This window comes from Pipistrellus hanaki, assembly GCF_964339955.1.
Source record: "Pipistrellus hanaki genome assembly, chromosome: 8".
Taxonomy (NCBI): Eukaryota; Metazoa; Chordata; class Mammalia; order Chiroptera; family Vespertilionidae; genus Pipistrellus; species Pipistrellus hanaki.
This window is the reverse complement of record NC_140510.1, coordinates 52,547,938-52,564,417: the sequence shown is the minus strand read 5'-3', so window position 1 is coordinate 52,564,417 and position 16,480 is coordinate 52,547,938. Positions and strand designations below refer to the sequence as shown.

At 35.0% G+C, this 16,480-nt stretch overlaps 1 protein-coding gene across 3 annotated transcripts in view; it reads right to left on the bottom strand.

Annotated features, from left to right (window-relative positions):
• The window catches only part of ITGA4 (integrin subunit alpha 4), a 70,141-nt gene that overhangs the window by 34,833 nt on the left and 18,828 nt on the right, over positions 1–16,480 (bottom strand). For 2 of the 3 annotated variants that reach the window (XM_084892585.1, XM_084892586.1), the window contains exons 3-15: positions 16,309–16,415; positions 16,083–16,212; positions 14,130–14,197; positions 12,396–12,525; positions 10,721–10,806; positions 10,010–10,072; positions 9,782–9,919; positions 8,849–8,960; positions 6,139–6,233; positions 4,868–4,958; positions 4,180–4,225; positions 3,656–3,810; positions 35–189 (exon numbers count right to left, since the gene is read on the bottom strand). In XM_084892585.1, the coding sequence (XP_084748711.1) occupies positions 35–189; positions 3,656–3,810; positions 4,180–4,225; positions 4,868–4,958; positions 6,139–6,233; positions 8,849–8,960; positions 9,782–9,919; positions 10,010–10,072; positions 10,721–10,806; positions 12,396–12,525; positions 14,130–14,197; positions 16,083–16,212; positions 16,309–16,415 (1,376 nt within the window). The remainder of the gene's footprint in view (positions 1–34; positions 190–3,655; positions 3,811–4,179; positions 4,226–4,867; positions 4,959–6,138; positions 6,234–8,848; positions 8,961–9,781; positions 9,920–10,009; positions 10,073–10,720; positions 10,807–12,395; positions 12,526–14,129; positions 14,198–16,082; positions 16,213–16,308; positions 16,416–16,480) is intronic. The other variant, XR_014795769.1, reaches the window with a different exon arrangement.

Here is a 16,480-nt window from a genome sequence, read left to right as displayed (position 1 = left end):
TTATACATTAATAACGCAAACTAGTCTACATTACCCGCATAAATGCTTGGTGTTTTCTACAGTTGGCGACTGTGCTTAATATTTTCATTCTTCCTGTAATCACATCGGAAGTTCCATTAGAAGAGAAGTAAAACCTTGATGGAGATTCCGCCTTTCTGCTCACATCTAAACTCATGTTATAAAACAAAACTGAAAAAATGTAGAGAGAATTGAAATTAATTTCTAAAAGCGTTTATTGTGTTATTTTTGAAGTGATCATAGTCAAAGTTATAGAGAATATTGGAAATGTCTTTAATTCTATTTAACAAATAGCTTTTAAAAACTAACCTGAACTATGAAAGAACAATTTAAAAATACAAATTACAAAAAGTTATTTTTATAAATAAAAAAATGTATAAAATTTTCTCTAGGTTTCTAATTTTAACAATATTAAAATCTTTAGTTATCTGCTTAATCCACTTATATGTAAATGTTTCAAAACGACAGTATCAAATTGTTACTACTACTAAAAGTTCTGAGCAAAATTTCAAATTTCTTTGGAGTCCTTTTTTGTGTTTAAAAAAATCTGTCTAAAGAAGTACAGGCAGAGTATTGTGCTCAAATGTGACCTGAACTATTTCTACCTTGTGTGGTTATATAATTAACTTCATATGTTGTTAGGGTCATTTATTTCCATTTGTTTCCAATTTGAGGGGTTGACCTTTTTTTGATTTGTTATTGTTTTTTTAAATGTAAAGTGAACACACAATTCAAAAGTCAAACCTATATAAACAGTTTACTCAAAGATGTCTTCTTTTCCAGCCCTGGGCCCTGATAAGTCAGCTCCACAGTTTTATTGGTTTCTATTTTGAACTTCAAGTGCTGATTTGTGCAAAAAATAAACAAATACAGACATTCTCTCAATAAATATTTTGACAGTTCTGTAAGAAGTTATTTCAGCAGTCGCCAACCTTTCGGACCTCACGGACCACCAGGGGTCTGTGGACCATCATTGGCCCGCTGCTCCAAAGGTTTCCTTAAACCAGCAGCCACCAACCTTGGGGACCTCATAGACCACCATATGGCAACTGCCGACTTATTTCAAATCTGACATAGTACACAATCATCTGCTAATGATCTCCAATAAGCTAAACAATAAGGAAAATTTACAAGCAACTTTAAAAAAAAAAAGTTCAAGCCAGAACTTATTAAGAAAGAGCCATTTCTTGACTCTAAAGAGATCTTTGCAAAACAAGCTGCATCTAATAGTTTGTTGAGGTGTCACTCACATAGGATCAATAATTCATTAAGTGGTATTTTGAATTTATGTAACTCCTGAAGTGTTCACTTAATATTTTAGGCATAACTAACTCCTCTGAAAGTATTTTATCTATTTATTTCAGGAACTCTATACTCCCACAAATTTCAAATAAATATGTCAATCTTCCTTTTATTTAGAAAATAATGAAGTCCAAATCAATTGACTTCAAAATCATAATAACTGAAATTCAATGCCTTGAAGATATTCAGACAAAAGTAAATGAAGAAAAGTGAATAAAAATCCACTCACAGTAAGAGGCAAAAATGTTCTGGTTTCATTAAACACTAGTGGCCCAGTGCACGCCTTCATGCACATTGAAAGGAAATTAATTAGAAGAAGTATTTTAATATCACTGTTCACCCTTTCTTTATAATAGAAGTGTCAACCAAATTCACAGTCAACAATGACAGATAGAAACACATGCGTGTGATTGGCGCCAGCAAGAGCTTTACATGTATTGTGCTTGTGTGAGTCAGCTTAGCCTTTTATACATATAGAATAAACTTGCTTAATTAGACCTGCTTTCTGATGTAGCTAAACTTTTTCCAGCCCAGTGAAGCACCCCAACTTCTCTTTCAGGTAATTGTCATCAACACAGCAGTAAATAACACAAAGCAGATTATTATTATAGACCATGCAGGGAGAACAAAGGGTAAAATATTTAACTGCAGTAGTGTCTGACTATATTCTGTGCAGTGAGAAAACCTGAAATCATTTTCAAGGTCCACCATTTCTTATTTCTTTTCAATAAGGTCAAGTTTCTAGGTTTTCTAAATCTCCGTTTTCTGGCTAATGAAAAGAAAATAGGATTCCAATGAGTCTCCTTTCTACCTACTCCAGGACTTCTGTGAGGATCAAATGAAATGAGGCACAAGAAAACGCATCACAGACACTTTTAAAGTGTGAGATGTCTGCACCTGGCTATAAACAAGTCATGTTCCTGGGCTGAAGAAACTGCAAGGAGGCTAGTTGTCGCTAGGGAGATGAAGCCAGGCATTGCTACGTGACATCATTACCCGGAAGGACACTTGGCATATTAGCTTTTTATATAAATAGATTATATATATATAGTGTGTGTGTGAATTATTTCTCCCAAGGAGTCATTTTACAACTATAAAGCATATTTTTGTAACACTGCTGGGGTTATTTACGAATTTCATATACTTGTTTTCAAATAATTAAAAAATATCTGGTCACAAAGGAATTGGTAGTACAACATATACTGATTTTATATAAAGGGAAACAGTCCTATCAATTGAGCACCTATCTTTTGGATAATCCATCAGCTTGTCTGTGCTCCTGTGTTACTGAAGTCATGCTCTCAAACTGCCACTTCTTCCATCAGAAACCAGAAGAAGGATGTGCCCACAGTCTATCACTGCATGTCTAGCCAGGACTTTTGAGGAGTGCCATAAAAAAATGAGTCTGACCACAAGTAGAGATGCTAGGCTCCTTCTGTACTTCTCACTACAGGCTAATTCAGACTGGAGCATCTGTTACACATCTGTTATTTGGTTCAGTATTTTCTGCCTTTAATGTTTAGGCAGCCTGCAGGGTCATGAGTACAGTAAACTGCTAAGTGTGGGGCTCATAAATTTTGTGAATTGTTGATGCCCAAATGATAAATCCAGATCGGCTTCTCTTCTATCATAGGCTAGTTTCATTAGTAGTCATTCCCATAGTAGCCTTGGTATAACATAATTAGGAAAATTAACTTGCTAGTAAAAAAATGTAATACTTAATAAGTTACATATTTGGATTTGGGATTAACCATAATTTTGGATGAGCCATATCAATGCTACTTTTTGCAGAGAGGGAAATTGAGTTACCTACATATACAAAAATGTGCACTCAGGCCTCAAGAGCCATAATAAATGCTTAACAGATGTGTGTTATTTATGAAAAGTGGAATCAGAGTCTAGGCTTTAGAAAGGTTCTTCAGTTATTCAAACAGGACAGAATATAAAGAAAAGAACCTTCTCTCTCCCTGGGTTCCCAACTTAAGCCAACATCACACTTTAAGGAGCCCAGTACAACGGAGGAGGAACTGTGGTGATGCTTTTTCTGTTCTAAAGAGCTGTTACAGATGAAGCTCGGTTAGTTCACTTTAAATAACACAGCAAGTGATACACTTGATCTGCTTATCATAACCTCCAAACAACAGTAACCTCTAATGAGCCCCACGCGTAGGTTAGAATAATGAGAGCATCTGAAAAAATGGGGAAGAAAGATGGGTGACTGCTCTCCCCTGCCCTAAAGCAGTCCTCCATGGTGACACAGAGTGAGGGATCAAAGGATGACAGTGAGCTTAATGGGTAAAGTACACATCTATTAATTTTGTAAGGGTGCCCTTACCAATATAACCTGGAACCTCTTTGCCCTTGTATGAGAAACAGAGTGTTAGATCCATGCACACAGAAGGCAATCCATTTTCAATACAGTCAAAATGTGTTCTATTTACTGACTCAGGATGGTTTAAAGAAGCTTCGACAATCACTACAGGTCTTGTCCTAAGGAGGAAATAAAATTAGCAATATTAACCACAGAATTATTTTTCCTAAGGAAAAGAATTGCACCTGTCAGTTTCCATTGACTAAGTAATTTCATGGAATTGTTTTATTAACAGTATGTGCATATAATCTCTAATTAAATTTCCATGCATGAATCAAGAGGGATTCTCATAAAATATTGACTTTATGTCTGACTCTATTAATTATATCTATATAAGGTGGAAAAAGTATCCTAAAGTTCAATAATTAAATTTTGGGTTAACTAAAAGAGGGTTATAAGGTCACCACCATTGCTGATTTTAAAAATTGCCTCCCATCATTTACAATTAAGCCCAATTGTCGTTAAGCAGCAAAATGTATCAACCTTACCTTAGCAACACAGCAGAATCAGACCGAAAAGCACCAACTGCTATATCTGGAGAATAAAACAAACAAACACTGAATAATGATCATCAGTCATTAGTCAAAGAGAATTACTTTCAGTCAGAAATACTTACATATCACCTTTTGACTATATCAAAACACTATTTATAGAAAATTAATTAGAAAAGATATGCTTACATCTTAAGATTTATTCCACATTTGTCTGAATCTACTCAGTTGCAATGACATTCATCCCTTTATAATATAAACATAATGTGATATAAAATGAAAATCTGATTTGTTAGAAACATTCACCAAGAAATCTTTCAAATTACAAAAAAGAGAACCCACAAAAACAGTCTTCTTTCTTTTCATCATCATACTAGAGGCCTGGTGCATGACATTCCTGCACTTGGGGGTGGGGGTTCAGTCCAGCCTTTTATTGTATAGGATGGTTCATTTACTTTTATGGTTGTTTTTAATTTTATAAAGAATAAGGAATGAAGTTAAATAACTAATATGTAAAGCTAAGGAATTACTTAACTATTTCAAAGACATCCTTGAATTCAAAAAAGCTTTAAAAATGAAGGGAAAAGTTATCAGTAAATCAGAACTCTCTTATGTACTTCTCAGTAAATAGGATCCTCAACAGAGCATATCCCAAAATAAAAAACAAGGCAAATTTTATACTCACCCATATATCCATTATTATCTGCATCAATTTGCCCAGATATGGACTGTCCAAACATACTTAAGGATTTGCTGATTTGAAGCCCTTCAATTCTCTAAAAAAAAAAAACCAGATAAGTTGAGTGAGAAGTGATTTTGAACACCCTCTATCCTAGAGAACCAATGATTTAGTTAAAAAGCCTTCCCATGCCCTGGCACATTTATGAACAAAATACATTTTAGCTAAGTCAAACACTTGTATCTCAGAGAAACAAAATTTTCCAGCTTTCCCTAGGCAGCTGACATCTAAGAAATTATTTTGTGAGTAAAGAGAAGTCATGTAGTACAGATCTCCTATAATGGTCCTGACCCCTTTTCCCAGTCTTCTCTTCAGTTCTGTGTTCATTTCCCTGACCAACATGAACTACCAAACAATTAATCTGGAAAATAAGACATTTCTAGTCACTCAGTGGAGCCCTCAACTCAGGCTTATGGGGAAAGCCACCCATTAGCAGACTGCATCCTAGCATTTGACAAGGACAACTAAAGTCCTGTGCTTCCTATTCCATGGGCCTCCTTTCATGTCTAGATAGTGATTTAGAAGTATCAGGCTGCCATCCAGACTTAGAAAATCAGCATTTTTTACTAGATAAATACACACCTTTCATGTTAAACATGGAAAACCACATGCCTATTTTTGCCTAATCAGAAATAACATGTTTTCATAAAAGTATCTTTGGAAAAGCTTTTCTTCTCTGCATGTGCATATAGTTGTTTTCTGTGCACTGAAATGGACTATTTTTTTTTTCCAGATTACATAGAAGTGAAATCAGAGTTAGATCAGGCGCTTTATGAAAGTGCTTTCGTCTTACTGCTTTGCACTGAAAGAACACAGAGTAACATATAGAGTGTTTGCTCTCTCTGTGTGTTCTCCACGAAATATGGGGCTTTAGCCACAAGACATGATAGTTAATCAAATCCAAATGGGCTCATTTGGAATAGTATAGATATTACCTCAGAACATAAATGTAATGAAACGCAGAGAGAAATCTTTATAGGTTAATGACAAGATAGGATGGAAGTGAACTAGAACTCTTATTTTTGGGGTGAAAATCGTTCCAAAGACTTATTAATACTCTAACAAATGATACCACCTATTATGGTGATTAAAATGGTGAAATAGAATATTAAGTATTTGAACAAACAAATTAAGAAAAAGAAGTCTCATTAACACCAGAAATGTTAAAGAAACTTTTATTACCAATGCTTCTTTTAGAAAATAGTATCATCTCCTACCTGTGAGAAGACTGATGAGATCCCATCTGCTCCACCATTGTAAATATAAATGGCACCTCGCAAGTCATCTTCCTGTGGAGCTCCAATAGCAACATCTATTCAAGAATGTAAGTGGTGGAAAAATAAATCCTTGATATAAAGAATGCATCTCTGAAAACTAACCTGCATACTCCCCAATCACATTATATAAGACAAGAAACTCCTTATTAAAAAAAAAAAAAAAACAACTAACACTTTTCTCATTAGAAAGAAAAAAAAGATTACAAAATACTAATATCATCACAACAATGCACAGTGTTGTACATGAAAGCCAGTGCATGAGAGAAGCGGAGTAAATGGGTCTGAGAGGCAGTTTAACAGAATGGTTACGGGCATGGGCTCTAGAGCCAGGCCCCTGGGGCAGACCCCAGCATTGCTGCTGTGCTGTTATACTGGACACAATGCTTAACCTCTCTGTGTCTCTCCTGTTCCCTCACCTATAATACAGGGTCATAAAAAACTCAGTCACTCAACAAAGAAGGACATTATTCATCTAAAGTGCTCAGAGCCATACCTAGAATCTAATCATCATCATCTATGAAAAGCATAACCAAAGAATCCTTACTTTGAGTTTTTGAGTTCTAAGATTTACCTTCTTTGCAAAATGACTTCTAAATTAATTTATGTTCCAATGCAAGTGTTTAAGGTATTTGTTCAGGGTATCTGTATACACACACACACACACACACACACACACACACACACATTTCAGAAAATAGACTTGTTATATAAAATAATGACTGCATGACCTTTATGACTTTATTAAGATTCACATCAGATTATGACATCATGCGAAAAGATTTGATCAACTCACATAAAAAAGCCAAGTGAAAATAGAAACTAGGAATGACATGGTTTTTCATTTAAAAAAAAAAAGAAAACAAAAATAAATAGAAAGATTCATGTTCATGAATTGAAAGAATACTGTTCAAATGTCCATATTACTGAAAGCAATATACTAATTATTGCAATCCCTATCAAAATTCCAATGGCATTATTCATAGAATTAGAAAAAAATCCTAAAATTTGTATTGAACCACAAAAGGCCCTGAATAGCCAAAGCAATCTTAAGAAAAACAAATCCAGAGTCATCACACTCCCTGATTTCAAACTGTATTACAAAGCTATAGTAACCAAAACAGTATGATAGTGGCATAAAAACAGACACATAGATCACTGGAACAGAAGAGAGATCCCAGAAATAAATCTACACACACACACACACACACACACACACATATATATATATATATATATATATATATATATATATATATATATAGTTAATGCATTTAAGAAAATACAATGGAGAAACACAGTAATAAATGGTGATGGGAAAACTGGACAGCTACATGAAAAAGAATGAAACTAGACCAACTACCTTATACCATACACAAAAATTAACTCAGAATATCTATCGTAGTATTTTATAAACTCTTCAATGTAAAATGTTATTTGTGTAATCATAATCATAAAAATATCTATCTTTTTGTATTTAATATAGTAAAAAAATCCATAAATGGTAACATTTGTATACCAAATTATACTATCTTACATTTAATGGGGCTCATTGAAAGCATAGGTTCAACAACCCACTAACTTTCTCCTTGCAAAGTAACATTTTAGACATCTAGAAGCACTTAGGCATAAAAAGAAATTAAGGAAGTGAGAATTTACAGTACTCACTTCACTAATTTTTGGTATCCATGTAAGTTTTGACTTAATGCCATATACCAATCATCAATGACTATATAAGAAGACAACACTTAATGCCATATACCAATCATCAATAACTATATAAGAAGACAACACTCTGAAAATAAATATCAAACACTTATTTGCTGAACTCCATGAGTCACACACATCCTTTCAAACCTATTCAATCTTTTTTTTTTTCAAGTCCATTTCCTATTCATCATTTTATGCCCAGTTTTAACAGACATGGTAATCACTCAGGGCTAGATTGGAGAAAGCAAATTTTAAGCAGGAAGGCTAGTAGAAACAAGTACTTCAACAGATGGGCTGATTTCCAGGCAACAGGCACAGTTATGATGGTACCATCTATTCCATTATTGAAATTGGCCCATGTTAGTTGATAGCCACTATTCTTGAGTCTGCTAGTTGCAACCTCACCATTGTTCAGGACTCAGTCATGGGATCCCTCAGATCCTCCCACAATGCTACAGCTGAACAAGGAACTCCTGGTATAGCAGGGTGCTTCCAGAACCCTACACCAGCTCTGCAGACCTCCACTGGGTTTTGTCAGAGTCTTTATTGTACTAACAGTGAAAGAATAAGGCCCAATGAGTCTATGATATACATTTTCCCCACATTTAACATTTCCAAAATCAGAATTCTTTTTACAATAGAAAAATAGTGGGTTACAATTTAATAGCATTTTTTAGGGGCACAAAAAAAAATGCCACTCATAACCAATGGTGCCTTAGAACCAATGTCATATAACAACAGTAAGAATCAATAGCTGACAACTAAGGAGAAGTCAGGTGTGACCAAAAAACAAACAAACAAACAAAACAAAACAAAAAACTAAGCTTACATTCTAGCCCCATTTTCTATAGAAAGACAAACAACATAAAACTTCAATCATATTTTCTTCCACGTACCATTTGAAAAGTGGAAATCAAATGCTAAATTGGATACTTTTACTTACCTTCAAAGCCATCATTATCGATGTCACCAAGATTAACTATAGATTCCCCAAATCTTGCAGCGTATTTGTCACTTCCAACGAGCTCTGCTTCCATTTCATTCATTACTGCTCCCTAGACGGAAAGGGGGAGAGAGGTGTCACTGTAACACTCCCTGACAACTTTCCACATGATTTACTGTTGTAATTGGGTATCGATTTTTTCTTCTTCTAATGCTTCAAACAAGTTGGACAAACTACAGACTGAGCTGTAGCACATACATCTCGGTTCAATTCAATAAATATTTATCAAGCACATGTCAACACAGAATAGTATGATCAGAGCTCAAAGGATATATAAAAAACTGTCAAACCCATGATTCTTCATTTTGAAAAATCCAATACATCATTTTGATAATTCAATTTAGCAAATATTTACCGAGTTCCTACTGCAGGCACTGCACTCTACAGACTGACCAGTGGAAGGGAAGAGGCGGTGTGTTCATATGACACAAGCCCTTTCCTAAAGAAGCCCAGCGTTACAGGAAAGGCGACACATGTAAATGACATAGAAGTACAGACTGCTTGGTAATATCAAAGAGCAAGGAGAGTATATGTAATTGTGAGAGCCAGGAGAGATTTCATAAACAATATTCAAGATAACCATTGAAGGATGGGCATACTCTTGACACACAGAGATCATTACCGGCAAAGCACAAATTCCAAAGAACAGTGTGCATAATGCATGAGAACAAAATATTCAGATTGGATCCTTGTAGGGAGGGACTGTGAACACTGGGGGGAACTGACTCTCAATTTAGGGGACAATAGTACCATACCAGCATTTTTTTACTTTCATCATTAAAATAAGCCTAAGAATCTGTAGTCTCAGAGCTCCGGAATACGATCCTAACACGATCCCCTGAGGGGCCCCCGCGTGGGGCTCCTCAGACTTACTGAGCCGGAGTTGATGTACACGAACACTCTGCCTTCCTCCCTGACGCTGCTCTGCATGGGGGCGCCCACCAGCAGGTCCGAGAAGCCATCCGCGTTGAGGTCCACGGCGCAGATCGAAGCTCCAAAGTAAGAGCCAAGCTGCTCCAAGACAAACCAGACCCGTCACTGAGACAATGGCAGGGCCAGGCACCAAAGCCCGCAGGGGTACCAAAGGCAGAGACATATTACCTTTTTACCTTTCATTTCATGTAAGATCTTTAGTTCCCTTTTATCGATTCTGAATATGTATGCCTGCCGTTGTGGAAAGAATCAGAAAAGGTTAGTTAGACTGTGACATTTTAAAATTACTTTCATTTGATCAAAATACCATTTCTCGTAACTTGTAATTGCTCAAATACAGTTCTAAAAACCCTTTACAGAGGGATCGCAAAGGTTTAGGAAACCACGCTCAGGTTAACTACCTTCTCAGGAGCTACCTCCTGGTCCCTGAGAGAGAGCGCAGAAAGCAAGCATTTTTTGCCTCACTTTTCAAAGGAAGGCTAGGAAAAATGTAGTCACCTTTACGCAACACTGTGACAAAAGCTAAAGCCAAAAATAGCATCTTACTCTTCTTGGTCTTGCCATAAAACATGTTGCCACCCTAATTTCCCATCATTAGTTGTAAACGTGTTAACCAATCAATATATTCCCCGGACACCTTGAGACAGTTTTATGAAAAACAGTTTCCTCATAAGAAAGAAAAGCTTCATCTGACATACTATTTTCCTTAAAGCCTTTCTGCCCAATTGTATCTGAAAGCCGTACAATGTTCACCAATCCCATTAAATGTAGCACACGGCTCTTCATGGTTAGCTTTCATTCCTCAGCATGCATGTGCTTCCTCCGTTAACCTCTCCTCTCATGGGAGCTATTTGAAATGAATAAAAACGTGGCTCTTACTTTGCCAATCTGTTCATGCTGAGGAGCTCCTCCGACCACCTCGATGCTATCCCTCCTCCGGAAGTGACCGGCTCCGACCGAGTATCCTTTAAGAAAACGGAGACAATTGCGAGGCGCGTCAGCTGCCATGGGCAAAATATATATATTATCACGTCTCCACTCAGAATTAAGTGAGACTGAGTACAAAGTGACTGCACGGGGCAGAATTTTAATAATATTTAGCAAAGCAATACGAGTACACACAACTGGTCATTCATTGTATGCTTTATTAATGTGTATGTTATGAAACTAGTCACATGGCTTTATCTATCCAAGTCCTAGAAATTGAAGATGGCTCCTTTACGTTTGGTTTGTTAGTCTCTGTGTAGTATCAGGACATGCGAGCTCCTGGGATTATGGCAGAAATATTTTAGAGCATAGCAAATATGACATTTTAAACTTGGAGTGTAAAGTTTCCTAAGTTGCAAATTTTTTTTTTTGCCATGAAATCTTTATTATGATAAAATTTGATGATGATAGAAATGGGGACATATTTTTGTTTTATTATGCAATAGAAAGGGTAAGACAAAGCTATATTTTGTCATACTTGAAGATAACCTTCAACTCTACACAAGTAAAGGATGAATTGTAAATGAATTCCCTCTGTTTGAAAATGAATTCCTTCTGCTCAAATGGGAAAGATAGAAATGATGCTAAGAAACAAGCAGTGCTGAGTATAGACTGCTCACATGTGAAGCACATATGGCTTAAGCAATTATATACTTTCTAAGAAACTATAGAAAAAGTATTCCTTTCACTATAACAGGGGAATTAATGCCAGAAGAATCTTGTGTTTCTATTAAAACAGTCTATAAATAATCCACTGCTGAGTCATTAAGAATAAGAAGATAAAAAATAGTTAAGCTCTGAGAAATATTCTAAGAACTTATGAGGCAAAGGTCAATGAGCCATTTTTTAGATTCATATGCTTCATAATGTTACCCATTGTCTAGAATGTGGTCCACAACCTGGCTGATTTTCAGCTGGTCCTTTAAGAAACTACTTACTCTAATATAATTAAATAAGTTAATTAATGTATAGTGCTTACAAAAGTTCCTCGGATATGATAAACACTCAATCAATACTGCCTTTTTAGTAATAAGTAGACTGCATAAAGACACAAGCTCACAAGTTTTACTCCACAGAATAAGCACTTTGCAGTAAAGCGGGAGTTCCAGTCTAAGAATTCTATATCAATCACTGTAGTTACATTATCTTAAATGTGAAATTAACTAAAGTTTCATAGATTGTATTCTTAAACAGACAGACTGTCTTTTTAATAACCATTGGCCATTTTGATCTTTTTTGTTTTTGTTTTAATCCTCTCCTGAGGATCTTTTTCCATTGATTTTTAGAGAGTGGGAGAAGAGAGGAAAAGACAGAGAGAAATATTGACATGTGAGAGAAACAATGGATTGGTTGCCTCCTGCACAGACCAGGGAGGAGCCTGCAATGAAGGTATATGCCCTTGACCAGTCTTGAACCCAGGACCCTTTGGTCTGCAGGCCGATGCTCTACCCACTGAGCCAAACCAGCCAGGGCCATTTTGATATTTTGAAAATATAATTTCCCTTACTTATAATCACTAGTATCTGTAAGAAAGGTTATAATTTCAGTTTGTCAATTTTTACAGTACCTAAGTAACTTCCAAATTTTACTTGATTTTCTTTGTCTATAAAAGCCGTGTATTTGTTTGCAGTTATATTGTAGGAAAAAATAGAGCCAGTCCAGTAAGATGATCCTGGAGCTCCCATCACGATTAAATCCTGTAAGAAATAAACAATTTAGCATCCTTTAAAAGTTTAATCTCACCACCCAAAACCTCTTCCAGATATACATTTTAAGTAAATAGTGACAAGAATGCATTTTATAATAAATTTTTAAAACCTGAGCATTTTATGAACTTAAAAACACAACAGGAAAAAGAAAAGAAAAAGCCAGAGATGCTAGCTAATGGATTTTCACTAAAAGTAGGATTTTAGAAAACTTTCACTTCACACTTATCAGTGGACTTAGAAATCAAAGGTAGAATCATTGAACAGTACAGTGAGCTTTCAGGAGAAAGGCAATGTAGCTTCTATTAAAGTAAATCAATATGGGTAATTAATCAGTGCTCATTACAGAGATAATCATATGTTGTCAAAGAGTGAAAAAGTAGACAACCTATTTCAATTTACAGAAAGCCATTAACTAGTTTCCTTAACAATGTTAGCTTAGAAAAAATAATCCAATAAAATCTTGGGCTTGCGATCAATGATTCTCTCTTATTGATGTTTCTCTTTCTCCCTCTCTGAAATCAATAAAAAAATCTTTAATAAATTTGGGGGGCATATTTGATGATAAATATGAATTTAGAAAAAGCAAACAGAGGGAAGGTTGAAATAAGCAAATAGTTGTCTAGCAAAATATGAAAACTTTCAGCAATCAAACCTACTTAATGTATTTCGAAATTTCCTAAACAATTCTGAATTTCAAGAAAAGACCAATTTAAATATACATTAAAGAAATCATTTTTTTTACATAGTAGGTAATATTTATGGAATTTGTAAATCTAGGACTTTCTTCATAGATTCAGAAAACATTCATAAATTCCTGTTTTTTTAAAAATATATTTTATTGACTTTTTACAGAGAGGAAGATAGAGGGATAGAGTTAGAAACATCGATGAGAGAGAATCATCGATCAGCTGCCTCTTGCACACCTCCTAATGGGGATGTGCCTGCAACCAAGGTACATGCCCTTGACCAGAATCGAACCTGGGACCATTTAGTCCGCAGGCTGATGCTCTATCCACTGAGCCAAATCAGTTTCGGCCCTAACTGGTTTTAAAGGGAAACTGGCAGCTTTGAATGTTGAGTACAACTGGGATCATTCACTGGGAGTTACAGAATGACTACAGTAGTGGAGAAAGAATAATTGAGTTTGAGAATATATCTGATCTAAGAGATCTAAAAGGTTATTAAGTTCTTCAATCTCCCAATTCTCATCATTTTAATTGAAAGTGTGAATTCCTGTTTGCTCCCCTCCTCAACAAGTAAAAATAACATACTAGGTATTTTCAATGCCTAAGTTAACAAAACAAATAACTATAGCTACCTTTAATTTCTATTAAATTCTTAATGAAAGTAATACCCTTCAGTATAGACTTTTAGTTGCTTTTATGCTGCACAGCTATCTAATGTTAAGTATTTTCTCAAAATATATGTCAAATATCGATTGATAAAAATTAAGCTATATTACTATAGTTTCAAATATTAATCAGATATTATACAATTTTTACTGTAAAGCATAATATCAGTCTTCAAAGTCTTCAGAAACATTAAAATTCTATATGTAAATACTCATAGCAGCTGTTTTTTTAGACTGTTACCTCCATGTGGAAACTAGATATTCCAACTTGACATGATGCAAAATTGTCTCCAAAATTTTTCACATAATCTAAAATAAAATAGAAAAAACAATTCAGGATTTCATATAAAGACAAAACCTGTGTAATTTTATTTTATGGAGGACAGGTGCCTAGGCCAGGACACAAATTAAAAAATACCAGAATGGACGCTCCTAGATCTGCCACCAGCCAATGTTTGCCCAAAGGCAGAAAAGGGGGGAAAAAACTTTCACAGACAATGACTACTGTCCTCATTTCCTAAGCCTCAGCCCCTTCACATTAATTTGCAAATATGGATAGACATTTGGGTAAGAAAGAGCTTAAAAACTGAGGTGGGGGCCCCTTTTGCTACCAGAGGGTTGAACCTGAAAAAAATCAGATGATATTCCTTGGTCACAGTTTTCTCCTCTATAAAATGAAGGCATTTGATTCAAAAAATTGCCAGAATTTCTCCCACATCTAATAGTCTAAGGTCTACTGCCTAATTTCATTTACTTTTCAGTATATGCGATCACCAACCAGAAATCACATGTATTTCATTCCCATTTTTTTTTTTTATCGATAGTTCCTCCATTAAAAAATCCTAATAGGGAGGGAAAAAACCCCACATACAGGCTTCCTAGATTTTTCCCAGTAGAGGGTCTCTTATTATGAAGGCCCCATGGATGGATACTTTTAGAACTTGCTATGAACACAAAGCTTTGCTTCTGAAACACTGACATCAGTAAACCTCTATGAAAAAAGAATCAAGACCATATCTTCGCTTTCGTTTTCTAACTAGAAAACTTAAAAGGATTGCTGTCATTATAATTACTATACTCTGTCATGATTTTCACTCATTTTTATATCTTCCCCTAGCCTATTTTTTCCATTTATAAATTTCCCCATAATTTTAGTTATCTTATATTTATGTCATCTTGAATTTTTTTTGTAGAATATGACTAGGTATATCTGAGCAAAATTAAAAACAATTATGAAAATATTTCAAAGTATAAACCATTAGGAAGAAGAGGATAATAAAAGTGCAGAAAACTAGACTGAGTTTTACTGCAATTAAGAATTCAAAATTCACCTTTTATATTCTTGCCATCCAAAGGCCAATCAGGAATATATATGATATAAGCTTCTCCATGATATCAAATGCTAATATTAATAGAGTCAGTACCTGAATTTGCTTATTTGTTCAAAATTTTGCCAGGTGAAAGATACTTTCTTGGAGACTAAGGTAATCATTTTGGTTAGAAAAGTTGTGATGTATATTTATTTAATGCTGAGTTTTCCAAAGACAGATTTTTAGAATTTGTTCTGTTGCAGATATATTATTTAATGCTCTATTGACATTCACCATGAACTCTTTTCACTTTCATTGTTTCTTTATGTTCTAACTCGGTGTGCAGTAATGCTACCTAGAACCTAGAAATTTTATGGGAAAACCTTTCAAACTTATGATACCAATCCCTTGTTAGTTAAAGAAAAACAAGTGAATTTGAAAAAAAAATGTAAAAAATATTTGCTTCCATTATACTTGAATCTTTCTGAATATTATTTGCAGCTAAAGATAAAGCAAGTAACCTAAATAGTTTTTTTTTTCTCACTGATCAGATGTTTCAATGTAACTTCACGATTTTAAGTGCCCTATAATTGTTGAGAATTAGACTCACATATACCGAATTGAAAATGTATTTAATGCAAAAATTGGTAATTATCAACTAGATTGTAGAATTATTCAAATTAAACTGTAGAATCTCCTAAAAACACAAAGTGCATTTATGAAAACCAATAAAAAAAAAGGAAAGGGTACTTTGAGTACTTAGAAAGGACACATCTATTTCAAAAATCCCCTCCCCACACATCTAAAATTGAAAATAATTTTTAGAAATTAAAAGTCATTCACTTGTTTCTTTTGATCCAGTTAATATGAAAATCTTCTCTTACCTTGATAACATGGAGCTAGTCTTTTACTCAGTTCTGTTCGTAAGTTAGAGGGCATTCTATAGCAGCCACCAGTGGGGAGCTTATTTTCAGTCTTCATGTAAAATACATTTTTCCATCTATGCCCACAAGTCTGAATGAAACATAAAAGCAGACTAAATTATATGAAAGTCACACCCAGAACATCTGATGTCATGATGTGATCAGTGGACCAATTCCAATAACCTACCACGATGGATCCATTTTCTCCTGGCTGTCTGGAAAGCGTGACCCCCAACCACTGATTGTCTCTTTCTTCCAGACAAGTCTTTCCACAAGGGTCTCCGTGAGGGCTACCTACCACATTTGAAAACAACGTTATCATCAGTTACCTTGAAAACTATGTTGTTCTAGCAGAGCAG